The sequence below is a fragment of the Populus nigra genome, chromosome 12 (genome assembly GCF_951802175.1).
Source record: "Populus nigra chromosome 12, ddPopNigr1.1, whole genome shotgun sequence".
Lineage (NCBI taxonomy): Eukaryota > Viridiplantae > Streptophyta > Magnoliopsida > Malpighiales > Salicaceae > Populus > Populus nigra.
This window is the reverse complement of record NC_084863.1, coordinates 1778835-1805038: the sequence shown is the minus strand read 5'-3', so window position 1 is coordinate 1805038 and position 26204 is coordinate 1778835. Positions and strand designations below refer to the sequence as shown.

The following is a 26204-nucleotide window of genomic DNA, read 5'->3' as shown; positions in this document are numbered from 1 at the left end:
CGATTTAATATTATATATTATATATATTTTTGTTATATATATATATAAATTTAAGAAAATTCTGTAAAAATTATTTAAAAAATATATGTTTTTTTGGTAATTTTATTATTGTATTTTGATCACTTTTGGTTTGTATTTTTATGTTATAGAAATACAAAATTCAGTTTTAAAATACCCGGTTTTCGTCAAAACATCAAAGATTTTCAAAATAAAAATGTCTTTTGCTTTCAAAAATTTCCTAAATATCTTTAAAAATATTTGTGATTTTTCTACATATTTTCACCAAAATGGATTAATATTTGGTTGTACTTTTGTACCGTAAGAATACAAACCCGGTATTAAAGTACCCGATTTGCGTCAAAACAAAAAATATATACATAATTAAAAAATGTTTTGTTTTAAAATACGGCCTAGTCTCTCCAATATATATATATAAATATTACAACATCATATTTTTCATACAACAAAGAAAATTTCAAAACGATATATGTATTAGCATGCATTTTGGCTTTAATAACCAGTTTATTCAAGCCATGAGAACTAGGCCAATATTTCAAAAATTCTAAAAAAATCTTTTTGTTTTATTTTTTAGATATGGGATTATGAATTTATACACAAAACTTTTTCCTGATGTTAAATATGTTTTTTTGTCATAGACATTAGCACGGTTAGGTTTTACCCGATAAGATAAGGACCTCCTTATTGAGGAGGACTTTTCTTGAACCATAGATGGACCAACAACTAGGAAACACAACGGGACCTTGATTTTATCAGACAAACAACAAAAGCAGCTTACCTTAGGTAGGGCGTATTTGGGGTGCTAAAACCTTCCCTTTACGCAACCAGTCCCCGTGCCCGATCTCTGAGACCAGTTAGGGTTCCTAGTGACCAAAATACTAGGTGGCGACTCCCACACCATTTTTCACTGCTAAGAGACAAAGAACTCCTTGTCTCACCATATTTACTAGATATATACCCCCCATCACACCCCCTGAGGGTGGACGATCGCCGCGACGTCGCGCACCCCGCGACAATTGGAACGAAGATGTCCCTGGTACCTTGATGATTTTTTTAGGGGTTTTATTTTTTTTTTTTTGTCAAATTAGCTCAGTAAAGTTAAAAAATTTAAGAAATTGATACTGTTTGAAAAAGATTCTGAAATATCATAGTTTGACATTGTTGCATTTTTAAAACACAATATCCATTAAATATCGTGCTTATAAAGTACAACATTAACTAAATAGATCCGGTTGTGCTAGTAATGAGCCCGAATCATCCAATAAACATTATAGATATAAATAGATAGATGAGTTATGTTTATGTATTTTAAGATTACTTGAATATTGTATTATTGAATTATTTTATATTCATTTTGTATTATGAAATGTTTTGTAATTTAGAAAATATTGTATTTTTCTTGTATAGAATTGTACTGCGCAGTGCACTATACAATAACTATTATATGCTGCTCTAATCATATAAATATAAGAGATGACTATTGCATTGCGTAAGCCTCCTAAATTAATCGCAAACCCTATTTCAACCTTTTGAATGTATACATGTTTTTTTTTAATTCATGTGGTTACTTATAATTATGGAATATGAGAATATGTTAAGTTTAGTTAGAATTTGTTGATTCCGGTAATGTGGTTTTTGACAGTTTTTTTAAGTGGGATAAAATTTTGGATATAATTCTTATATGGAGAAAACCATGTTTAAATTTTGATAAAATTATAAATATTTTAACTCTCTGAATTAAATTATAATGTAAATAAAATTTTAAGTAAACAAAAAATATGATTTTATAAACCTTTTCAAGATTAAAACATGAAATGACCCAAAACTTTACAGCTGTCCAAATGTTATGACCGTTTTTACTACAATATAAATATTTTATCAAATATCGAGTTGTTTATCAAAGCAGTCTTCTTGAGAATGTAAAATACAGATCATCAATGGAGTGGAGGCCAAATTAATGTTGTGATGAACACGATCATATAAAGCTAGTTGAGATCATATGATCACAAGTCAAAACCATAAGAGAAATAATAATAATAATAATAAAAAGCAATGGAAAGGGTCTCCACCAATGACATAAGCCTGAGAAAAATATACCACTTCAGCAGAGAACTGTTCTCCAAGATACTACACGCGCAGCCATTTGTGGCGGCGAGTGGATGCAACATTCGTGCAGGAGGGAGGAGCGTGGTTGCAAGAAGTTGTTTCCGGTTGGTCTCGCTTGTGTTCGTTTGGGCTTTATATGGCCCTAGTACAGTTAGGCATATAAAATATTAATCCTGCGAGACACGTTCGGGATGCAGCTAGGGAGGTTGGCAGGGGCCCGAGCCCTGCAAAAAAAAGAATAATAGCAATGCTCTCCCTCGAACAATTTAAAATTCGAGAGCCGAAATTTCTAAAATTTAAGTCTCACAACAGAAGATGCATATTGAAATTAAACTCTGGACGGCCAGAACATTATACAAGTTGAGATTAAATATATTGTACCAAAAAGGGTCAATTTCAAGCATTTAATAATTTAAAAATTCTCCCTAAAACAAGTAGACAAAACTTGCACAGAAATATAAATAAAATCTCTAAAAGTTAGTAAAATTAAAAGTAAAAACACAAAAATAAAGAAACGTAATTTTAAATGATAAAATTTGGGGTCCAAAACAATCCTCAAATTTTTATAAAATATGATTATAGAAAAATTAAAAGAATAAAAATAAAAATTGCATAAATAAAAACAATCTTTTTTCTTGTTGCAATGTTCAAACGGGGTGAAGAACTTTACTTTTGTCCTTTAATTTTTATTTTCATATTTGATCACTATTAAAAGTAACATAAACAAAACATAAAAGACCGTATATATTTAAAAAATCAAATGAGAATGAAATTAAATTTTTTTTAATTTTCATAAGTTATTTCAAATAAAAAAAATATCAACCAAAAGATCAATGACTAAATGAAAAATAAAAAAAAGTAAAAAAAATAAAATAAAAATAAAATTGAAATAAATTTCAAAAATTTTAAGTTATTTGAAATAGAACATATATCAATCAAAAAATTATGAATAAAATAAAAAACAAAGAGAAACTAAAAAGCTAGAGCAAGAATCGAGGGAGGGAGAAGAAAAAAAGATGAAAAAAGAGAAACAACCACCGTAATTAAACTGAAAATTTATTATATATGCCACTTCTACATAGAGGAGACACCAAGAGAAATCTAATGACATTGCAGAATAATATTTTTAGCTGTCAAAATCAGCCACACACGCCATCCAAATAAAGTAGAGAAGCAGCTAATGCATGCCCGACACGTGCTAGTGTGTTTTTAAATCCTTTAATTTATTAAAAAACAAAAATAGTCCTCATTTAATTCAATAACAAATAAAGTACAGTAACAAAAATACTCTCAATGCAACACAAGAGGTATAGAAATTTAAAACCTAGGAGCAATTTAAAAAGATAACCATACCCTCAGCCTCTAGACAAGAGGTTTTCTCAGGGATAAAATGATAAATTTATTGTTACATCGACGATGAGATGGGGTCTGGTGGGGTGTGATTAAGAGAGTGACAGGCGCGTGCTACTTACCATCAAAAGGCGGTAATGGCTCCACGTCACCAAGAAGGAGTTTGGTAGTTCTAGCCTCTAGGGACCATAAACTTGACACAAGCCATAGTTTGGTAACATATATTACACTTTAGTCCTTATATTTTCATTTGGAAAAGTTCGGTCCCTAACCTTTTCAGGGCCAGCTTGTCTCTTCATGCATCACGTGTGGAGGTGATGGTTATTGGTGACACTTGACAGAACAGTCGAATTGACTCCTTGTTACGACTTCCGACGAATGGTAGCTGGCGGTGGATGGTCGTGCCACCGTGCTCTTTTTGGGATGGGCAGTATATCTCAGTCCCTTAAGTTATGAGTAATTTTTTCAAGGGAAAAAAAAAAGAATTCCGATGAGATAGTGGGAGCAATTAAGGAGATGTAATTAGCAAGTTATGCCCATCATTGATCGGTTTTCGACCTATAATTATATTTAATCGAATTTTTTATATTTTATAGATTATAAACATGATCCATTCAATTACTTTTAGACATGATTGAGTTGAATATATCAAGTTGGATTAAATTTTTTATAATTATATATGATGATAACATTATTAATTGTGTTTTCTTTCAGTATTAATTTTCTCCAACAATGCATCACATGGTTCTTTAATATCAAAATGAATCACGTGTTAGCTTTCAAATTTACTCACAAATTTAATTTTTTTTCATTTTATAATGAATTTTACTCTCTTTTTTTTTAACCATAAAACCATGAAAAAATAAGTTTGAACAGCGTAAGAGTGCTCTTTAATTTCTTCTTTTTTCCCTCTTCAATCAAAATATAAAAATTACATATCAATATTGTGTTACTATTCAATTTTGATTTCTAGGGTGTGTGTGTGTGTTTTCTAAACACTCGAGCAAATCACAATCTACAGGATATATAGTGTACGTCCATTACTTTAATGAAGCTCGGTATTGGAACTTCTGTTGGAAGAGAGATTTAAGAACAACTGCATTCTGCATCGTTTTCTAGATCAATTTAAAGGTATTCATCTAAAATCAAATGTTCCAGATTAATCTAAACAATGGAAGCAAGAAATTAGAACTGGTGTTTATTCTATCAGATCTTGCAGTAACCTCTTTGAATTCTAAAATCAAATGTTCCAAGGCATTTTTTTGCATTCAGATGAATTTATGTGCTCTTTTTGTGATGAAGCTATAAAAAATATGGATCATCTTTAATTTTATGCATTGTTCAATTGCTTGGAAATTGTGGAATCGTTTTATAAAATGGTTGAATTAATGATGCATTTGTAGAACCATTTATGGATCATCTTTGATTTTATGCATTGTTCAATTGCTTGGAAATTGTGGAATCGTTTTATAAAATGGTTGAATTAATGATGCATTTCGAGAACCATTAATGAATTTTTCCTTACATGGTCCTCATCACTTGTAAAAGGGAAATTTCTTATCAACGCAATCAATATTCTATTTAGCCTATGGCATATTACGGGAGATTTAGTAGGTGATCAAGAACAAGTGGGTTTTTTAAGCAAAATATTTCAGATTATAATACGTTGTTTGAGTTCAGTATTCATCGTCTAGTTTTCTGGTTGAATACAATTGAAAACGACTTTCTATACAATAGTTTAAATTTATTTAGAGGTCTGGAGGGCATTTCTTGGAGGTTCTTCGAATAGAACTATGTTCATAGACTAGAAGACTTTTTATATATATATTTTTTTATCCTTGTAATCCCTTCCTCCTCCTTTTATTTATTGTACTTTGTAGTATTTTTTTTTGCTAGATAGCCTCCAATTAATTTTGAATCTAGCTAGCTTCTTTCAATAATAATAATAATAATAATCGATTATTATTTAAAAAGAAGTGTATGTCCATTAATTACTCGTATTAAGATGACATGTAGAAGGTGGAGATTTTCTATAGGCCATCGAAGAAAACAAGGGGGGGGGGGAAGAAATTTGTTGGCATCGTGTGCTTCAACTTGTGTTGTGTGCATTGTAATTATTCATTGTATTTTTTTAAAATTATTTTTACTTAAAAATATGTTAAATTTATTTATTTTTAATATTTTTAAATTTTTAATATTCATATAATAAAATTATAAAAAACACTAAAAAAATATTATTTTAGTATTTTTATAAATAAAATATACTTTTTAAAAACGGGGAAAAAAAAAACCTAAACTTCCAAACGCTCGCTCACCAGTGTGTGTATATATACATACGTCGCATAGTATATGGCAATAAGGAAACACAGGATTCCTTGGTACCACAGAAACAAAAAAATCTGTGTTTCCTTGTACTTGTGTGTACTTCCGTTCTGGTTATGCAACATGATTTTTGAGCTTATAATAGCTGGTTTTGCCATTCTTCTGCTTACAGTCTTCATCTTAACCAATAAAGGGCATGGCTCCCTTCCTCCTGGTCCAAGGCCTTTACCAATCATTGGTCATCTCCATCTTCTTCAACCCCTAATTCACCGTTCTTTTCGTGATTTATGTTCTTGTTATGGTCCCATAATCTATCTCCGCCTTGGTTCTGTCCCTTGTGTTGTGGCTTCCACACCAGAACTCGCTAGAGAACTCCTCAAGACAAACGACCTCACCTTCTCTTCCCGCAAGCATTCTTTAGCCATTGATCACCTTACCTATAGCTCTTCTTTTGCCTTTGCACCCTATGGACCTTATTGGAGATTCATCAAAAAGTTGAGCACGTTCGAGTTCTTGGGTAACCGGGCACTTAACCAATTTCTCCCTGTCCGAAGAAAGGAACTGCGCCAATTCATTGGGGTTCTACACGACAAGTCTAAAGTTTGTGAGAGTGTTAATGTCACTGAAGAGTTGCTAAATTTATCAAGCAACATAATCTCACAAATTATATTGAGTCTGAGGTGTTCAGGGACTGACAACGAGGCTGAAGGTGTTAGAACTTTGGTGCGTGAGGTGACACAAATCTTTGGAGAGTTTAATGTCTCCGATTTCATTTGGTTTTGCAGGAACTTGGACTTTCAGGGGTATAGAAAGAAATTTGAGGATGTCCATAGAAGGTATGATGCATTGTTGGAGAATATTATCACAAACCGCGAGATAGAAAGAAAGAAAAGTGGAGGAGAATACAAGGTTAAAGATCTTTTGGACATGATGCTTGATGCATTGGAAGACAAAAGTTCTGAGGTAGAGCTAACTAGAGAGCATATTAAAGCCTTGGTTTTGGTAAGGAAAACCCTATAAAACAGTAACTTGAATTATTATTATTATTATTTGTTTTGCTTCTGATTTATGTTGCATTTTTCAAAAGGATTTCATAACAGCTGCAACGGACACAACGGCAGCTGCAACTGAATGGGCACTAGCAGAGCTCATAAACAATCCAAAGGTACTCGAGAAGGCACGGCAGGAGATTGATACAGTCGTCGGAAACAAGAGGCTAGTAGAAGAATCAGACTCTCCAAATCTTCCATATATCCAGGCCATCATCAAGGAAACTTTTAGGCTTCACCCACCAATTCCAATGATTGCAAGAAAATCAATTCAAGAAAGTAAGATCAATGGATACACAATCCCCAAAAACACATTGTTATTTGTGAACATTTGGTCTATTGGAAGAGACTCCAGGTACTGGAAAAACCCATTAGAATTTGAACCTGAACGGTTTCTAAAATCTGAAGGGGACATGGTTCAATCCACTGCCTCGATGGACATTAAAGGGCAACATTATGAGCTGTTGCCTTTTGGTACTGGAAGAAGAAGCTGCCCTGGCATTGCTTTGGCTTTGCTGGAACTACCTGTAAGTTTGGCAGCCATGATCCAATGTTTCGAGTGGAAAGTGGCTGATCCACATGGAGTGAAAATCAAGGGCAATGCTCTTGTTGATATGACCGAAAGGCCTGGCTTAACAGCTCCAAGGCTCCATGACCTTGTGTGCGCACCGGTACCACGTCCAGCACTCGATAGCTTCCAACCATAAGTGTTGTGGGATATGCCAGATCGATCTATTTGTTAACATAAATTCTTTACTTGATTTGAAGCGCCTCCAGTGACATCCACCCTACCAGCCTTAATTTCTAATCTGGTTGCAATAATCCACGAACCACCAGGACAGCTTGTGCATACCTTAATTAATCCCACAAACAAGCCCAAAATTCTACTCTTATCTCCTTTTACTATGGCACGTCGTCTATTTGTATCACTATCTTCTTTCTTCATGAAGCCTTGCTTCCTTGTGTTTCAACTACTCCATCGGTACTTATGTATGAATAATTGCATGTAATCCTTCCATGATTATTGCTCGTAACAATTATCGTCTTTTTCTCTTATAATTTCAATGTTTATATTTTAGCTTATACATCTAAATATTTTTTGAAGTATTTGATTGTACGTATATAGTGCTATTGTAAGTAAATCAATGAATAAAAATTGAAATTGAAATGCACGTTTATATATATAAATAATCAAGAAGTTGAGATATCTAAATATTGTTCTTATCTTTAAAGTGAAAACTCCCAAAAGCATTAGACTACGTACAAAGAAGGAAGCTCAAGTGAAAAATAAAAATATTATTAGCATCCTAATAAAAATATATTCTTAAATTATTTTGGTTTGTCATAAAACTTAAACCGATCAAATATATTAACATTCCAATATTAAAAAAAAATATTATTTTAATATTTTTTACAAAAAAATTCGAACCATATTTTTTTATTAGTTATTTTGGTTGATTTTGAATTTCTCAAATCGACTAAAATAAATTGACTCAACTCTCATACAATTTAATTTTAAAATCAAGCTAAATAAAAAATAGAGTTTGAAAATTTCAAAATTAATCTATTGACTTGAGTTTAATAACAATATCAAATAATTCAATATAATTTAAATATTAAAAAAAAACAATTATCCAACAACATAATATATATACGAGCTATAAACTAGCAATTATTAACTAATAGATATGTGGCCCTATCCAACACAGGTAGGTTCGTTCACTAATTAAACATTTTTAAATTTAAGTTAATTTTGTATTAATTAAAAGGCTTACTTGATGAAGTCAAGTAATTAACAGTTCATCAAATATACATGTTGTTGTTGCTGGTGCAACAATTAGTCGAGGTTTTGCATTTTTTTGTTTTTGTTTTTTTATTAAAAAAAATCACATTATCTCTAACTGTGGGATATGCCAGATCGATCTATTTGTTAACATAAATTCTTTACCTGATTTGGCGTGCCTTGATCCTGACATCCACCCTACCAGCCTTTCTAATCTGGTTGCAATCATCCACATACAGCCACCGGGACAGAAGCGTGGCTCCGAAATTCAGCAGGATTGCCTCTCTAGAAAATACTACTGTGACGACTAGCTACTCTTTTTTAATTAATATAGGTGTTTTGGCCTGCTTGTGTGTATATTATTGATCTTAAATAGCGATAAAAAATTAAACTGGGTTTGAGAAAAGCCTGAACGAAATCTAAATCTATCAAATTTTAAAAGAGTTGAAGTTAAACTTTATGCTTTGAGTTCATCATAAATACAAACCGAGCAAGTCAATTATATGGAATGAGTGAGGGAGGTGAGTTTTTTTTAAAAAAAAATAAATTATTCTTGATTATTTTCTTTGCTTGATTATGAATTTACCTCCATAAATTATTTTTGGTTTGTCATAAAACTCATACCAACCAAATATGTTAGCATCCCAATATTAAAAAAGATATATCTTGATTTTTTTTTAAATTCAAACCATATTTTTTATTAATTATTTTAATTGATTTTGGATTCCTCAAATCGATTAGGATAAGTTGAGAGACAACTTCTATACAATTTAATATTAAAATCAGGCTAAATAATAATTAGGGTTTGAAAATTTTATGGTTAATATGTTGACTCAAGTTTAATAATAATATCAAATAATTTAATATAATTTTAATATTTTTATTTTGTAAGAAAAAGTTATCCAACAACATACTACGAAACTATAAACCAGTAATTGACTAATACATATGTGGCCCTAGCCAACACAGGTTGGTTCGTTTCACTAATAAAACATTTTTAAATGTAAAGTTAATTTTGTATTAAAAGGCTTAATTGATGAAGTCAAGTAATCATTAATTCATCACATATACATGTTCGTTGTTTATTGGCATAACGTCTGAGTTGGGCACATAAAGATTACTTTTATTTTACACCACCCCTGCTGGCCTGCCAACCTCCTGCGTCAGGAACAAAGGAAATGAGTCATGCCACAGCACCCAATTCTCCTGGGTCATGCCTCAGTTTCCATTTCGATTGAATCCTGTCTCCGCTCTCAATTCTGTTAAGATTTAATTCTCTTGCGTCTAGTATCAGGATTCAATGATGATAGGTCATGCATCAAGACCCAAAGTTTATGAATCCTGCATCATGACCCATGTCGATTGAGTCCTTGTGGCTACTTTTGGCTACAATTAGCGAAATTAGATCTCCGACGGGGGAATTCATGAATCTTTTTTATTTGGTGCCACCCCATGTGGTTTTCTTTACTAGGATCTGCTATCTGCCTGTGGTTAATTCATGAGAGAAATCCTTCAAAATTAGTCTTGTAGTTCCTTGAACCTCAAATGTCTGTTTTCCTGATTAAGAAAAGAACTTCTAGCTTTCCTTATTGGTTATTTCGGTGAGGCTTGGTGTGCGAGTTTTTTTTCTTGTTATTATTATTAATGTGGATGTCTGGGTCAGTTTATGCGCATCTCGACTAATCTCACGGGTCCTGAAATTAACGATCATGTGAGCCTTCAGTGACTATCATATTAACAATTACATGGCTCGAACCTGAGATCACAGGAAGACAAATCTTTTAATACCAAACTCTTACCACTAGACCACTTATTAGATAGTTATTAGTGTGCAAGTTCTTATTTTTGCGTGACATGGTAGAAGTGAGACTCAAACTTCTTTGGTTCATGCTTTTTTTTTTTGGCTGCTTTTTGATATAGTGATCATCAAGTGGTGAATCTATTACAAAAATTGAACTCTTGCTTTACAAGTTACTGGCATGAAAAAAATAAAACCCTTAATAACAGAAAGAATACTAAGTCCTTCTTCTTCTTTTTCTCGCAGGTTTCTTGAATATCTGTGGAGGGACATGGACTTGAATAGGCTTCACAAAGATCATGCCCATGACTTGAACCTTAGAATGGTATCTCACATGTGACAACTTGTCGAGTAATTAATCCTTATGAAGTGGTTCAAGTGGGCAGTCGAGCAATTTGAGTTCTTAAATATTAATCCTGAGAACTGTGAGTTTGGAATAATGCAGGAGGGCCCGGTGGAGAATACAGCTTGGCCATCCATCACACAGAGGAAGAAATGCTAGAATAATGGGGACCCTCTCCTGAAAGGATTGCTTATCAAAAGTTGCGGATAAATTAATGCCAATGGGGGTGATTGGTGTTGTAACCTATTTTTGGGTCCCCAAATAAATGAAATAAAATAAATAGCCAAAGGAGGTTAGAAAAATAACAGGAGGCAGAAGCGCTCAGCAAATGGTCAGAAAAATCAGTCAAGGAGGTTAAAAATACAAAGATTGGATTTTTGACAGTATATTCTTGAAGGATGAGAGCCCTGTTGAGAAGGAAAATTTGAATTGGAGGAGAAAAGCCCAAATTTGGATGTTTTTGGATTTAATTGGATTTTTAAATGATTTTATAGGGGATTTGATTGCAAGAAAAATTGATTTTTAAGTCAATTTGGGCTTTAATTGGAAGAAATTTAAGTTCTGGGGCCAAAATATATTTTTTAGGAATTTATTAAGTCAAATCAGGGGCTTAATTGCATAAATATTGAAGTTTAAGGGCCAATTAGGGACTTAATTGAAGAAATTTGAAGTTATTTGGTCAATTGAGGGCTCAATTGCATAATTCAGAGGCCAAGGACCAAAGTGAAAAACGCGGCCAAATATAGGGACGGGGTTCGAATTCGGCAGGGATGCAATTGAAGGGACAAAAGATGATTGAGGGCTGATTTGGACTTTGGCGCGTTCTGGCGCCACATTTAAATGAAACGGCGCGTTTTATCCAAAACGACGCCGTTTCATCCATTCAAAAAAAAAAAAAAAAAAAAGGGAAAGAGCAGAACGGTGTCGTTTTGAACGACACTGTTCATCTTTCTTCTTCCCCCCCGAACAGGCAGCGGGGAAGAAGGAAAAAATGTTGCTTTTTTTTGAATTTTTTTGGCCGGCCCCTCTCTCTCTCGCCTGGAGCCCACCGACCGAACACAATGGCCGACCACCCACCGCGCACCACTCGCCGAACCTCGGCAGCCGTGCCTATGGCCGACCACCCACATCACATATACATGTTCGATGTTCGTTGTTTATTGGCATAACGTCTGAGTTGGGCACATAAAGATTACTTTTATTTTACACCACCCCTGCTGGCCTGCCAACCTCCTGCGTCAGGAACAAAGGAAATGAGTCATGCCACAGCACCCAATTCTCCTGGGTCATGCCTCAGTTTCCATTTCGATTGAATCCTGTCTCCGCTCTCAATTCTGTTAAGATTTAATTCTCTTGCGTCTAGTATCAGGATTCAATGATGATAGGTCATGCATCAAGACCCAAAGTTTATGAATCCTGCATCATGACCCATGTCGATTGAGTCCTTGTGGCTACTTTTGGCTACTTTTGGTACATGATTTTTTTAGGGTTTTTTTTTTTTTGTCAAATTAGCACAGTAAAGTTAAAAAATTGGAGGAATTGATACCGTTTGAAAAAGATTTGATGAAATAACATAGTTTGACATTGTTGCATTTTTAAAACGCGATATCACTAAATATTGTGCTTATGAAGTACAACATTAACTAAATAGATCCGGTTGTGCTAGTAATGAGCCCGGATCATCCAGTAAACATTATAGATATAGATAGATAGATGAATTATGTTTATGTATTTTAAGATTACTTGAATATTATATTGTTGAATTATTTTATATTCATTTTATATTATGAAATGTTTTGTAATTTAGAAAATATTGTATTTTCCTTGTATAGAATTATACTGCGCAGTGCACTATACAATAACTATTATATGCTGCTCTAATCATATAAATATAAGAGATGACTATTGCATTGCGTAAGCCTCCCAAATTAATCGTAAGCCCTATTTCAACCTTTTGAATGTATATATGTTTTTTTTTTATTCATGTGGTTACTTATAATTATGGAATATCAGAATATGTTGAGTTTAGTTAGAATTTGTTGATACCGGTTAATGTGGTTTTTGATAGTTTTTTTAAGTGGGATAAAATTTTGGATATAATTCTTATATAGAGAAAACCCTGTTTAATTTTTGATAAAATTATAAATATTTTAACTCTCTAAATTAAATTATAATGTAAATAAAATTTTAAGTAAACAAAAAGTATGATTTTATAAACCTTTTCAAGATTAAAACACGAAATGACCCAAAATTTTACACCAGTCAAAATGTTATGACCGTTTTTACTACAATATAAATATTTTATCAAATATCGAGTTGTTTATCAAAGCAGTCTTCTTGAGAATGTAAATGTTCAAAAACGTGGTATCTTCAAATTGTGCTATTTTAACAAAACTCTTTCATCCTGTGCTATTTTGATATTTAAGTATATTTTGGGTGTTAATTGCAAAATTTATCCAATTGTTTGATCATGTAGCAGACGACTCAGACAAAGAAAATGGTTCCTCAGGCACATGTGTGAATAGGCTTCCTCGATATTTAAGTGAAAATTCTTTGATTCAATCTGCACTGATTGTAGGTTTCTGATGGAAAACATATCGGAAACGATATGTATTGGGTTTGACTCCGAGCTAGGGTCATCTCTCAAAGAGGAACACCAAGGTATGAAATTGATTGTAATATTATTAAGACTTATTTGCATGTCAATGATCTAATGTTTCGGTTGTTATAATAATTGACAATCCAACAAAATTAATTTCTTCAGGCAAGCTCGAGCTTGTTGAATTGAGCTTACTTGCAAGAAAATCTGAGGAGCTTCTTCTATGACTTGCAATAGGCAATATACAATATTGATACCCCATCTTGGATTGATTATTATAATTGATTTTTAAAGTGTTTTTTTATTTAAAATTATATTAAAATAATATTATTTAAAAAAAATTATTTTTAATATAGTATATCAAAATGATTTAAAAATATAAAATTTTTTTTTAAAAAAAAATTAATAGTTTGGAAAACATGGTCTCAAATGTGTTTCCAAATGCTTAGTGTGTGTTTGGTATTGTGGTGCAAAATACTTTTTAAAATATTTTTTATTTAAAAATATATTAAAATAATTTTTATTTTATTTTTGATATCAACAAATCAAAATCATTAAATAACACATTGAGATAATGTTTCTCAAAATTTTGATTTTTTTCTAAAAATTATTTTTTATATATTTTTAGATTGTTTTGAAGTGTTAATGTTAAAAATAAATTTTTTATAGCAAATACACTTTTAAAAATTACTTTAAAATATAAGTTAGTGTATTTTCAAACAGACCTTAATATCTTTTGTTACAATGGTACAATATTGTTGTAAAAACATGAAAATCATGTGTTACTTTTTTTTAAATATGTTTTTTAAATTTCTTTTCTTGTTAAAAAAATATTAAATTAATATTTTTAATTATTTTTAAATGATTTTAATTAGAGGTATAAAAAATAAACTAAAATATGAAAAAAATAATCTTATTTTAACACATTTTAAATTAAAAAATATTTTAAAAAAACAGTAGATAACCGTCCATTCATGAGAAAATTCATGAGGCTATGACAAACGTCCTCGTAGCGTGACATCCGAGAATGCAGAACTGTGGTCCCAAGTTGTGCTGGCGATTTCCTCCCATGAAGGGTACTTTTGCTAGAGATTAATGCCTACGAGCGATAAATACTCAACTTCGGCCTCAAGGACGATGGCCTTTAATGTTCATGAAGACCCTCTTGTATTGTCAAATACCTTTAAACCAAATATAGCCCTCCCTTGCTTAATTTATTTTTTTTAATGTTATCCTTTGTAATCAAGCCTCTCCAGCAAGAAATTCTTTTTTGAACGTTAAAATAACTTATCAATCTAGCATGCAAAAATGGACAACAGTGTCTATCGTTGTTTTGATTGTGCTCATCAAAGAACAAGTGTTTATCTCCAGTGAAGTTTTTCATGTATTTGACGAACTGTTTGATAAGTAAGGATCGCACCAAGTTACAGCCTGTAAACACAACCAGATTACTGCAACTTCATTAGCCTCTCAAATCTTATTTAACACCAACAAATGTAGCAATCAGAATGATTAAAGAAAAGCAATGGAGTGTTAGTAATACAAGACTTAAGTACTAATGCTCCACTTCAACATTTTCTCCCTTTCCCACAGTATCTCTCTTTTTCTCTGACAACAAGTTCACTCATTTCCAAGTCTTGTAAATTTCCTTTTCACTTTATAGGGATCTGGGGTCTCTTTTATCTCCTCAAAAAACTCAAAAACAGACATTTCTTCTACGCACATTCATTCGCTGAAGTTGCATTTTTTAGTAAGGATAAAGAGCAGAATCGTTGTCGAGTTTTGTAGTTGGACTACCTGATCTCCAAATTGTGCGTGACCCACATCTTGAAATTCTGTGTTTTTCATGTTCTGCAAATATAAGTTTGGTTTTTGATATCTGGGTTTTGGTTGTTTAGTTCATTTCTTTGAAAGCAAAAAATAAAGTTTGGTATTTTGGGTTCTGTTTCTTTGTTTTTTGATTGTAGAAAGAGGGAACTGCAGAGATGGCTTATACATCAGAGCATTATGGGTTTAGTAATGGTGCTTTACGGGTGGTTTTGGCGCTGGTGGCTATGTTCTGTGTTGTCTACATTGTTGGACCTGGATTGTTTTCGAAGGGGAGTTCAAATGATGCGCAAGCTTCATGCTTTTGTGATTGCAATTGCTTTGAAGTGGACTTATCATTGACATTAGGTGAGTAAAAGCTTCTTACCGACCTTTCTAAACATGGGTGTTAGTTAGTTTGCATTTTTGGATCTGTTTTGATGCCATAAAAATGTGCCTTCTTTTAGTAGATTTTTTTACTTCTGTATAAAAAAAAATGCACTATTTTTGTTTTGAGAGTTTAGTTTCAGTTTTATGGTCTCTTGCGATGCGTTCATAAATGGCAATTGATTAATCAGTAATCTGTGTATGTGATTAACATCACTTTATGTTATGATGGATAATTTCTCAATGAGATTTATTCTGATAAAAAAAGAAAAAGTCTCCAATGTAGGCTGGTACATTTGATTAGTCCTTCAAGGGATATGTCCTGCCAATTTATGCTAGGAAATAAGGAAAAAGCATAAATCTTTGGTTGATTAAGTGAGTATGGCTTGTGAGGTTGAAGGTTGAAAGGGTTATATTGAAAACCCCAATTTTAGATTTAGTAAATGTCTTGAGGTTTTGTGAGTTCAGGGTAGTACCAGGAATACAAGGTCTCATTTGATGTTATACTATCCTTCTGTGAGAAATTTATGAGGCTATCCTTTCATGCACATTTTTCATCATCTATTTTTTAGTTTTAGGGTAGTGATTGCACCAAAGTATTAGCTTTTGTCAAGCTCATGCCCAAAGAACAACTTCAAGTACGTTCATGGTAGATTTCCTGTCAACCCCATGAAACACGACATCAATTTGCATCATACACCAATGAAATGCTGTTAGTTAAGTGAAGAACTGTCTCCATGGCAGATAGCATGGACATTTGTATGAATCTCTGCTTTAACAACTGAAAAGTTGAAGGAATTCACCTTGGTTGCAAAACTTTTCTAAGTTCAAAAGTGTTCAACTGTGTTATCAAACCATTTGATGTTAATTAGAGTGTTGGAATATTGGCTATCTTCTGCTTTGGGTTAAAAGGGCTTTTTTTTGGTTCAACTCGATGAATATCAAAGCAGAACACCAACTGCAATAGTATTTTTCAAGTCACATAAACATCATTAAACAATAGCACCATTTGATTGCTGATTATATGTTGAAGGTGATGCTAGGATACCCCTTTTTTTCTGATTGGATGCTAGAGTGCCCTTTTATTATGCATCTAAATTCATTCCTTTATGAAATGAAAATGTTCAAATACACTTTAGGGAAGCACTAGACTTCTACATAGAGAATCTGAGATCAGTGCCACTTTTTTTAAACGTTCTACGTGCTAGAAATCAGGTACACTGGCGGATTTTCGTTAGGGATCATTTTGATCTTGATTGTCTGTTTCTGTGTATTCTGAAGTTACTTCGAAATCCTTTAGCTGCTTTCCTTCTGGTTAAAAACATTGATGTTTCCAATAACTTCGTTTTAACATCTCTTGTTCTGCAGAATTTATCAACAACTCATATCCAGGTCAGTCGTACTTTCTTGCTTTCTTTACTGTTTAAACTGTGGTTTCCTTTCCTTTCCTTGGAGATTGAATGAAATGGCCCCCACATTTAACCCTTTATACACGTGATTTTTGTTACTCAAATCATGTTATTCAACATCCTCATGTTGAAACTTTGAAATCGGACAAAAAATTTGCTTCCTCTTTTCTATGTCGAGTTTTGAACTAACAAAATTCTAATTGAAGGGAAAGTTCAGTAAATGAGATTTTCATACTGGAACATTTGCTCACTTCACCAGATGAACGCCTTTCTCCATATCTTAATTGCATATACAATTAATGGAAGATTTATACTCTACTAAAGATGATTTACCCGTATTCTTTGTCAAGCTAGTTTTACCAAGTTATCAGAAGTCTTAATATTGTATTTGCAGAATGTGGCAAGCACGATCCAGAAATAAGTGAAGAAATGAAGAAGGGTGTAGCTGATTTAATATCAGAGGAGATTGATTTACAAAAAAGAGTAGCTAATGAAACATTGGAGCAGACAAGGAATTTGGTAACAACTGCTAGGAGAATTTCTTTACAATATCAAACCGAAGCACAAAAATGCAGTGCGCACACAGAAACTTGCGAAGCAGGAAGGGAGAGAGCCGAGGCTGGACTGGTGGAGGAGCGTAAACTTACAGCATTGTGGGAGCAACGAGCTCTAGAACTGGGGTGGGGAGAAAATATAACTTATGCAGACAATAACACTATTCATAGCCTAAAAAAGACAAATCCGATCGGAGAGGTGCGCCATTAAGATCAGCCAAGAAAAGAATTTTGACACATAAGTTGACTCAAATATACCCCCTGCCATCAAATCAAAAAAGAAAAAAAAAAAAGAAAATCATTAGGTTTTAGAATGTGGAGTAGCTTGTTTAACCCTTTTTTACAGGGGTCTCTTGTGTATATAAATATTCTTTTTGCACTTTTTAGCTACTCTTTTCAATATGGAGTCATCATTAGGATGCCTTATATGCAAAGGAAATTAGAACACTGGAATGATTATACATAAATGATTCTTTTTTTTTATTCATGTGGGTGTCCGGGCCAGCTTGCGCGCACCACGACTATTTCCCACGGCCCACTAGACATCCTGCAAGCTCAGGGGCAGGTTAGACACCGCGGGGGTGACAGGCGTGCACATAGAGGGTCGAACCCGGGACAGGAACGGAACAAGTCACATGATTGACCACAGCAACTAGACCCTCAAGTGCTTATACATAAATGATTCTTCATTTCACCACTCTGATACAAGCATTTCTTTGTAATTTTATGTACTGCAAAACAAAATGATTTTTCTTTGAGCTGTTGTAAGAGAATAAGGGACGTCCAGCAAGGAGATAGATTGGTTTTCGTTTTGAAGCTTTGACATAATCCCTTCATTGACCCTAATTGTATGCATCCCATGAAAATACCTTCTTCCAATTTTTACATCTTTCAGAGAAATTTCTACAGGTTTATCTTCCTGCAGCCCATTTTATCGCCACATATTGTGAATCATTGCTTGCACTACCTGAACCTGCCCTACTTCACTTTTCTTTGCGGGAGGAGCAGTGAGGCAAAATCATTAGAATATGACGATTCAGGCACCACAACATAGCAGCTAGAGTTCAATACAATTGCTCCAACCAGCTGTATTAAATTACAAATCTCACTTGAATTTTACTTATCACAGTTGCTGTATTATAAAATTTTGAGTAGCCGTGTATGGTTCCAAATTGCTTTGTTTGCTGATACAGTTACAAATGATTTATTACAAAAATGCCGGGAAGGAAAACCACCCATCAGAAAGTGGGAACAGGGTAAGAAAGGGAACTCCTGCCTCTCAATGTTTCTTTCTGAAAAAATATGGAAATGGTGGGACAATTTTTTTTTTTCTCGAGAAAAACTTGACTCGAGGACCCATTTATCTGAACAATTGTCAAATCTGGTGCTGAAAGCTGTTAGCACACATGCGAAGTTAACCATTAAGTCTTTGGGTTAAGAAAATAAACCCACTTGGAGAAATTATTAAGCTACTCTGTTAATTCAAGTATATACTGTCCAAGACTGCGAATCCAGCTGCAACTCCTCCTTCATTTGATGAAGATACCTTTGTCCGCATCAAGTATCCACACTGCTCATTTATGATAACTTTCTCCTTGTTCCTGCACATACCAAAAACTTCAAGCATAAATGTGAAAGAAATGATGTTTGGTGGTGTATTGGTCAATTCAAATTCTCTTCCTCCTTTTCTTTTCTTTTTTTAAATATACAAATATTTTAATAGAAAAAAAACCATATAGTGACATATTTTGATGCACGGGTTACATACCTCAAGTAAGCACCATATACTCCAAGTTCTGATATGGCATGATCTTTGTGGCAAATGCCCTCACGCACCAAAAATGTGGGCGAAACCATAGGAAAAATTCTTTGCATTAGGATGTAAGCAGCATCCTCTTCGCTTCCTTCTTTCTGCAATCTTAGAAGGTTTGTCCTCACATCATCACCGTAGATATTGTTTCCTGAAAGGAAATGATCTCATTGTCTGTAAAACACCAAACCCAACAGCAACAAGAAGAATATCAAAGTGAATTCAGAAATAAGAAACCTCCGCCTTCTCTTTGGGGCTTCATCACAAAGAGATCAGGCCTCTCAATGGCTTTTTTTATGATATCTGAATCATCCAGACTCCATAATCCAGCAAAGCATTTCCGCAATTTGGCAATGTCCTCTTTGTTCTCTAGAAATCTACGAAAATACAAAATCAATGTTTAAGGGATCACCAATTGAGAGCAGTGAATGCTGCTTCTCTTCTAAAATTTAAGGGACCAATGAGCTACTCATACTCTCCAACCAGAATCCATCTAGCCAGAAACATTTGCAAGGGTAGAGTATACCTTTCAAATTCTAACCAATTGGCACTTGAAAACATGTTATAATGTTTCTTGAGGCAAACCTAGATGGCTAGATCAACTGGCCTCCATGCAAAGGCATATGCCACTAATATATACAGATTTGGCAGTTGTTGTGGTCAAAAAGGAAGAAAATCATTCACCTTATGAGCCACAAGGTTAGATTCCAACTTCACTTAACAAATAACATGCGTTAGACAATTACAAATTCTTTTTTTCAGCATCTGGTAAACATCCTTAGAGGACATTTGCCAAAAAGGAAAATACATAAACCAAAAATGATTTGGAAAAAGGTGGAAGAGTTCATCTTGCAAAAATTTACTACCTTTCAAGCATATTGGGTTTTGCAAGTTCTTGTTGAATCTTTTTGGTTCCAGCTAAATGATAAGATATGGATGGGCACTTGACAGCTGATGACTGCTCCATAAGAAACCTAGCTCTCCATTCCTAGTAAACAATGAGCATCAAACACCCGTATAATATCAATCATATTCCAGGTAACAACATTCTTTATTCATAGAAGTAACATTTAAAGGTAAAAATCAGTATCTTTTGGAGCATACTTGAATCAAGATAGCAAGCAGCAGCAGCAGCAGAATAAAAAAAAATGAATAAATTCTTACAGCTTCTGAAGGATAATCAGTAGGTGCATAACCAGCTCTAAAATAAACAACTGAAATTTCTTTTCCACCTCTGCAAATGCATGTTTAGCATATTAAAGTCGGAAATACTAACATAGAAAACTTCTAGAAAGGTGATACTAGATTTCCATGGCATGAAGGAAGTTACATACAGAAGAAGAGTTCCATCTGGTAGAATTTCCCCATCCTTGTCTATTTCTGCCAATGTTTTCCGAATAGTTGTGACATTATGCGTGTTATAAAGCTAAGGAACAAATCACTTTTGAACTCCATGGAAAGCTTTTTGGCTAAAATTTAATTATCTGGAAAGTGATTTCTGAAATGTTGTGCTTCACCAATAAATAAATTTTGGAATTGATGAACATTTCATCACTTTTCAAACTTTTGATATTCATTAAAAAAAAACTTGTCTGTATTTATTCTATCCATAACTATATCTCGATTTTCTTTGTGATAAGAAAACATATTTCAGAAACAATACGGGAACTCCACACATGAGAGACAATATTGCAAGTGAAAAGGATATCTTTCCTTCAATGCTGCACAAAGCCAATGTTGATCATACATGTTGTGTTCTTCAGGTTGAACAACCACCAGAACCAAAGCCCTGTGCAACATATTGACAAATTACTAACCAAGACAGTCTAGAAGCAGAAAGAAACAAAGAGCCTTTAATTCAGATCCAACCTAGAGTTATTATACTCAGTCCAAGCTTTAGCCAACGCCTCTGCAAACTTATCAACAGAAGTGTTTCCAGGTATTCTACTGGAATCTAATCCAATATGTTCTCCATAGTACTTAAGCAAGCTCCTGCAATAATAAACAGAAAGGTTACGTTTCTTGGTTGCTTGCCTTTTGTGAACTTATGAATGGTTGCAATCCAAAGTTCTGTGCGTCATAGCACACCTTAATGTTAGAAGACTTCAGCATACAGATGTGATAGGCTGGAAAACAATAATGATGTTCAATGTCACTTAATGAAGGTGAGTGGGTTGACAGTGTGGGGAAACTGACTGAAATGTCCCAGGCAAAATATATGGAACAAAATTCAAAGCTACGTCAAATGGATGCTACAAAACCTGTGACTATTAGGCTATTCTAAACCCTATACCCTGCCTCTGGTTTACATGAGCTATATTTGATTTCACAACTGAAAACTCTGCCGAGCTGCTTCCTCTGTAAACTCTGCAACACCAAACTCAATGAAACATGGAAATTTAACCATAACAAGCCTAATCTACTTCACTGCTTACTTTTAGATGTTATCTGCCAAACCATGACCAAATTCATAGCTAGACATTAAATCCAGTATCACTATGATAAGAAAAAAAATTAAAACAAAAAAGTATCTATAATGTCCTTAAACTCAACTCCAAGCCAAAACTGAAGTAAAAGCTAATATAGCTAAGAATAAAGTACAAAAATTCAGAGATAATATAAGTTCCTTAACCTGTGAAGGTCACTGACAAGACAACTGAGGCCAGGAAATGAAGATGAAATTGTATTTAGCTCTATTTGGAGGAGTAATTTAGTTTGTTCATCAAGCATATAATCTGATCGATGTAAACCCAAGCGTATCTCCTGCATAAGTGTTCAAAAGAAATCAGCATCTACTAACCATATGAAAACCAATTGTTTCCCTAAATCCAATTTAAACAAACCAAAGCTAACAAACATGATACATATAAATGCCTAACTGAAATAAACTTACTTCACTCTTGTTAATTTCTAGCATCTTGGAATGAATATCTATAAGTCTCGATGTAAAGGCATCCACTTTCTTCGTTCTGCGGTTTCAGAAAAAAAATATCAGTTCACATGGATTACCAATATATTGAGTAAATTTCAAACAAAGACAAAAATGACACCCTGAATCAAAAGAGATGAAGCTGAACAATGCACGGGAACCACAACAAATAGTAACAAAATATTCTGAAAAAGATTTAGAAAGTTCAGCAAAACAAAATGTGGTAAGACGAACATGTTGCAGACCAAAACTCCAAAGGTTCCAGCTATAAGTTGGCAAAAGGGGCCAATAACCGTATTTGATATTTTGATTGACGCACTGAAGAGACATGTATCAGGCCATGAGCTTAGAAATGATAGCCTAGTGGAATTATTGCTACTTGCTTTGGAAACAAAAGAAAGCCTATTATTTAGGTATGCGTAACTCAAAGTACCTGGATAAAGCATCCTGTAGAAATTTCCCATCCAAACTCACACGATCAATGAGCTCATTGAAGATAGGTGCTACTTCACATGCTAGCTTCCAATGACTTTCTGGGAATGTCACAGGCAGCAGGGAAAATGGCGCATGTACCATGCCCACTCCAGGTACTTTTCCTGATCTCTACAAATCCAATAACCCCATTATTCCTATCTTACCTTACACATGCCACTATGCTATTACCTTGATGCCAACACTAAACAAAACTTGGGTGAACCAGAAGTAAACTTTTGGCTTTCAGTATTATCATGAACACTAATGCAGAGAACATACCAGACGATTATCCAAATGATTATCAACTAATCAAGCAATCGCTACCAATATATATTTAGGACACTCTCACTTTATGGTGAATCAAAACAATAATCCAAAGAGCTCAATCATTCATAACCATGACTCTGAATTATGTTAGATTTCATTGACAGAAGGACATATATCCACAGACCTGAACGCTTCTATCACCAACAACAAGGCCATGAAGAGAACTCCAAACAAGAGCATCATAGACCATCTTTTGAACCAACTCTTCATCAATACCATGAATATCAATCGTGGGTTTTTGAGCAACTCCCTCTTGAGTCTCCATTTCCCTTGCTTTGTCAAAACACTTCAAAGGTACAATCTTTGAGCCTAAACAGGTGGCGTTATGTGAACAATAATAAAAAGATCCAAACTTTTTTGTGGGTTTTTGGAGATTATTCAAGCTGATATTATTGGTGTGACTAAAAGTAGAATCTGATATTGTTCCTGGGTTTGCTTTTGATGTGCAGAGGAAAAGAGAGGAATGAGTGATTTTAAGAGTAGTGGTGGAAAGAGACGGTGAAAGAGGGGATGAATAAGAGATTCCCATGTTGGCTCTCTCTTTTGGCGAAGAGAAAGAAGATTTGGATTAGGACACTTGTTTTATTACATTTTGATTACTTTAATGAATTCTTGATGTTGATGTCATGGAATTAGTCTCCTATTTCGTACCTCTACTCTTGACATTCTCTTAATGTGATCCCTCTACTCTCTTTTTTATCTCATCCCTCTACTATAAACTTTTTCTTAATATCACCCTTCCAATAAGATTTTATCCAAGTTTTCAGTGACAATTATAATTAAGAAAATATTGAGAGTATAATTATGAAATAAACAACTAATTCCCCATGATACATGTTACATGATACAGGGAGTGTTTAAGAGTATGATGTCTGCTTTTAAAATGTTTTTTTACTCAAAAATTATTAAATTAATATTTTTTACTTCTTAAAATTTATTTTAAGATAAAACAATCTAATTAAAAATATATCTAAACAAAAATTAAATTTTAGTAAATCTCTGTGCATTCTCAAATAGGGGCATAACCATCCAAAAATGCAACAAGACAAGAGTGAAGGGGTAATATTAAAAAAAATTATCGAGAGTAGAAAGTCAATAATTTATTAGTTTGATTGGAAGGTTGTACTTGTAAGAGTTAATGCTATGTATATTACTTTTATTTTATTCCCAGAAATGTACTTATTGGTTGTATCTGGCAAGGTTTTGGTTCTTGATTCAACCCTATGGACCCCCTCAAAGGAAAAACATCATCGCTGATGCCCCCCTCCATTTGTTTTTATAGTTTTTTTTTCTTTGATTTTATTTTTAGGATATTTTTTGCCAGACTTTTCAAATCAAGATTAAATTTTGATCGATCTAATTAAAAAATTAAAGGGAATTAATGTTTTACGGTACCCTCTAAAAGCTTTTATTGTGGTTTCTCACTATAAAAGTTTTTCTTCCTAATTGTTTTTTATTTTGATTTTTTAATATTAAATTGATTAAATAGCATTTATTATAGACTTATTTTATACAAGTATATGGAAGATTTGTAGTGTTGAGGGATATTCCATCACTCTGGTGCTTGATTTAATATAATAAAATTAAATTTTAATGATATAATAGAATTAGAGCTCTGGAGATTAAATTAAAATTATTATTTTTTTTGCTAATATCATAGATTAATTTGCACAATAAAGAAAAGAGTTTATGTTTTTTTTTCTTTTGATCACTCAACCTTGTTTTTTTGTTTTAATTTGATAATTCATATCGATTTTATTTGAATTTTTATTTTGTAGTTTGTTTTGGTTGCTTCGTCGTGTCAATGTTGAGGAAATATTTTTTTTTTAGTTTAATGTGAGTGTTCGGTCTAATTTTTACGTATCTCGATTAATCCCACAGGCCCTGAAGTTAACGATCATGTAAGTCTCCAGTAGCTATCATATGAGTAACCACATGGCTCGAACCTAAAATTATAAAAAGAACAAACTTCTTAGTCCCAAGTTATTATCACTGGACCACAACCTAGATGATGATTAATGTTAAGGAAATATTGATTTTACTGGTTGAACAACATCTTCTTCCGGGGCAATTGAAGGCAGTTTTTCGGTTGATGTGCTCCTTTTCATTTTCGTCTCGTGTCTATCTCTTCTACCCTCTCATATGTGCATAACATTTTTCCTGATCTTGGCTGGTTTTGCTCGAGGCACAAGTGAATAAGGCAATGGTGCTTCCTCTTGTGGCGTGGAGCTCCTTGCCATCTTGCTCATGATCACTGCTATAGTAGCAAGATGAGGCAAAAGTGTCCGAGTTCTTCAAACTAAAATTGGCTTGTTTTACATCTTCACAAACTGGTGCCACCCCTTGACCACTTTCATGCATGGATAGCCCTAGCCATAACTCCATTCCGTGGTTTGGCTAAAGTTTTGAGCCATAGGATGGCCTAATTTCACAGTCTTGAAGGCATGTTCTGAGACAATATTCGCGACAAAGTTGTAGATCCTGTTGCAAATATCAAGAGAATGGAATCGGTGCTTTTTTTTATCCATTTCAAAGTTGAAGGATGTAAATGGTGTTAAAGTAATTCTGATCAAACATAAAAGGAGGCTAGAATTCTCAATAAGATATTTATTATGAGTGCTTAAGTTAACCTAAATACAAAGGAATTATATATAGGTTAAACTGAAAATACTATTCTACCCTTAATAAATAAAACTAGATAAATATTACTTAACATCTCCCCTCAAACTCACGATGCGGCATCTACAAGCATCGAGAGTTTGCCAACTAGAAAACAAAAACGAGATATGGAATGCGTCTTGGTAAATAAATCTTCAATCTGCAAGGAAGAATGAACAAAAGGCAAAGTAATGGTGCCATGCTTGAGATGATGATGAGTAAGATGACAATCGATCTCAATGTGCTTAGTTCGCTCATAAAAACCGAGTTGTGAGCAATCTGAATAGAACTCTGGTTGTCACAATTCATAGGAGTAGGATGAGAAAAGAAAACTCTCATATTAGCAAGTAACCAACGTAACCAAACAATCTCTTTGGTAGTAGATGCCATGACAGAAGCTGAAGGAAAGTCGAAATACCAGATTTTGCAGAAGCGGAAGACAAAATATCACTCCAAATTTTTTTTGCGGAAACTTAACTCAA

The 26204-nt window shown here is 33.5% G+C and overlaps 3 protein-coding genes across 4 annotated transcripts; 2 read left to right on the top strand and 1 right to left on the bottom strand.

The window, feature by feature from the left end:
- The first annotated feature begins 5808 nt into the window (after positions 1–5808).
- LOC133669480 (cytochrome P450 93B2-like) lies at positions 5809–7904 on the top strand. The gene is made up of 2 exons (XM_062089642.1): positions 5809–6798; positions 6884–7904. Exons 1-2 carry the CDS (start codon positions 5824–5826, stop codon positions 7550–7552), a joined length of 1644 nt encoding a protein of 547 aa, XP_061945626.1. The 5' UTR covers positions 5809–5823; the 3' UTR covers positions 7553–7904.
- Positions 7905–14545: 6641 nt separating this feature from the next.
- On the top strand, positions 14546–18009 carry LOC133669992 (uncharacterized). Of its 2 annotated transcripts, XM_062090368.1 has the most exons (4): positions 14546–15179; positions 15336–15543; positions 16930–16953; positions 17365–18009. In XM_062090368.1, the coding sequence occupies exons 2-4, from the start codon at positions 15354–15356 to the stop codon at positions 17733–17735; spliced, it is 585 nt and encodes a 194-aa protein (XP_061946352.1). In that variant the 5' UTR covers positions 14546–15179; positions 15336–15353; the 3' UTR covers positions 17736–18009. The 2 variants fall into 2 exon arrangements, with proteins under 2 accessions (XP_061946352.1, XP_061946353.1); XM_062090369.1 differs by lacking the exon at positions 14546–15179 and having other exon boundaries at positions 15187–15543.
- Positions 18010–18615: 606 nt separating this feature from the next.
- LOC133669991 (glutathione synthetase, chloroplastic) lies at positions 18616–23655 on the bottom strand. The gene is made up of 12 exons (XM_062090367.1): positions 23189–23655; positions 22697–22866; positions 22228–22303; positions 21967–22097; positions 21204–21326; positions 21043–21123; positions 20669–20749; positions 20499–20568; positions 20201–20322; positions 19572–19711; positions 19293–19485; positions 18616–19125 (listed from the first exon to the last, which is right to left on the bottom strand). Exons 1-12 carry the CDS (start codon positions 23591–23593, stop codon positions 19002–19004), a joined length of 1716 nt encoding a protein of 571 aa, XP_061946351.1. The 5' UTR covers positions 23594–23655; the 3' UTR covers positions 18616–19001.
- Positions 23656–26204: the final 2549 nt, after the last annotated feature.

Bases quoted from the DNA above. Each gene is read 5' to 3' on its own strand.
- LOC133669991 (XM_062090367.1), bottom strand. From the start codon at position 23,593: ATGGGAATCTCTTATTCATCCCCTCTTTCACCGTCTCTTTCCACCACT. The intron at 21,124-21,203 runs GTTGGATCTGAA...TATGTTGCACAG, and splicing joins ACTGAGTATAATAACTCTAG to GGCTTTGGTTCTGGTGGTTG. The intron at 19,712-20,200 runs GTAGTAAATTTT...GTATTTTCGTAG, and splicing joins AAACCCAATATGCTTGAAAG to ATTTCTAGAGAACAAAGAGG.
- LOC133669480 (XM_062089642.1), top strand. From the start codon at position 5,824: ATGGCAATAAGGAAACACAGGATTCCTTGGTACCACAGAAACAAAAAA. The intron at 6,799-6,883 runs GTAAGGAAAACC...ATTTTTCAAAAG, and splicing joins ATATTAAAGCCTTGGTTTTG to GATTTCATAACAGCTGCAAC.
- LOC133669992 (XM_062090368.1), top strand. From the start codon at position 15,354: ATGGCTTATACATCAGAGCATTATGGGTTTAGTAATGGTGCTTTACGG. The intron at 15,544-16,929 runs GTGAGTAAAAGC...CTTGTTCTGCAG, and splicing joins GGACTTATCATTGACATTAG to AATTTATCAACAACTCATAT. The intron at 16,954-17,364 runs GTCAGTCGTACT...TTGTATTTGCAG, and splicing joins TATCAACAACTCATATCCAG to AATGTGGCAAGCACGATCCA.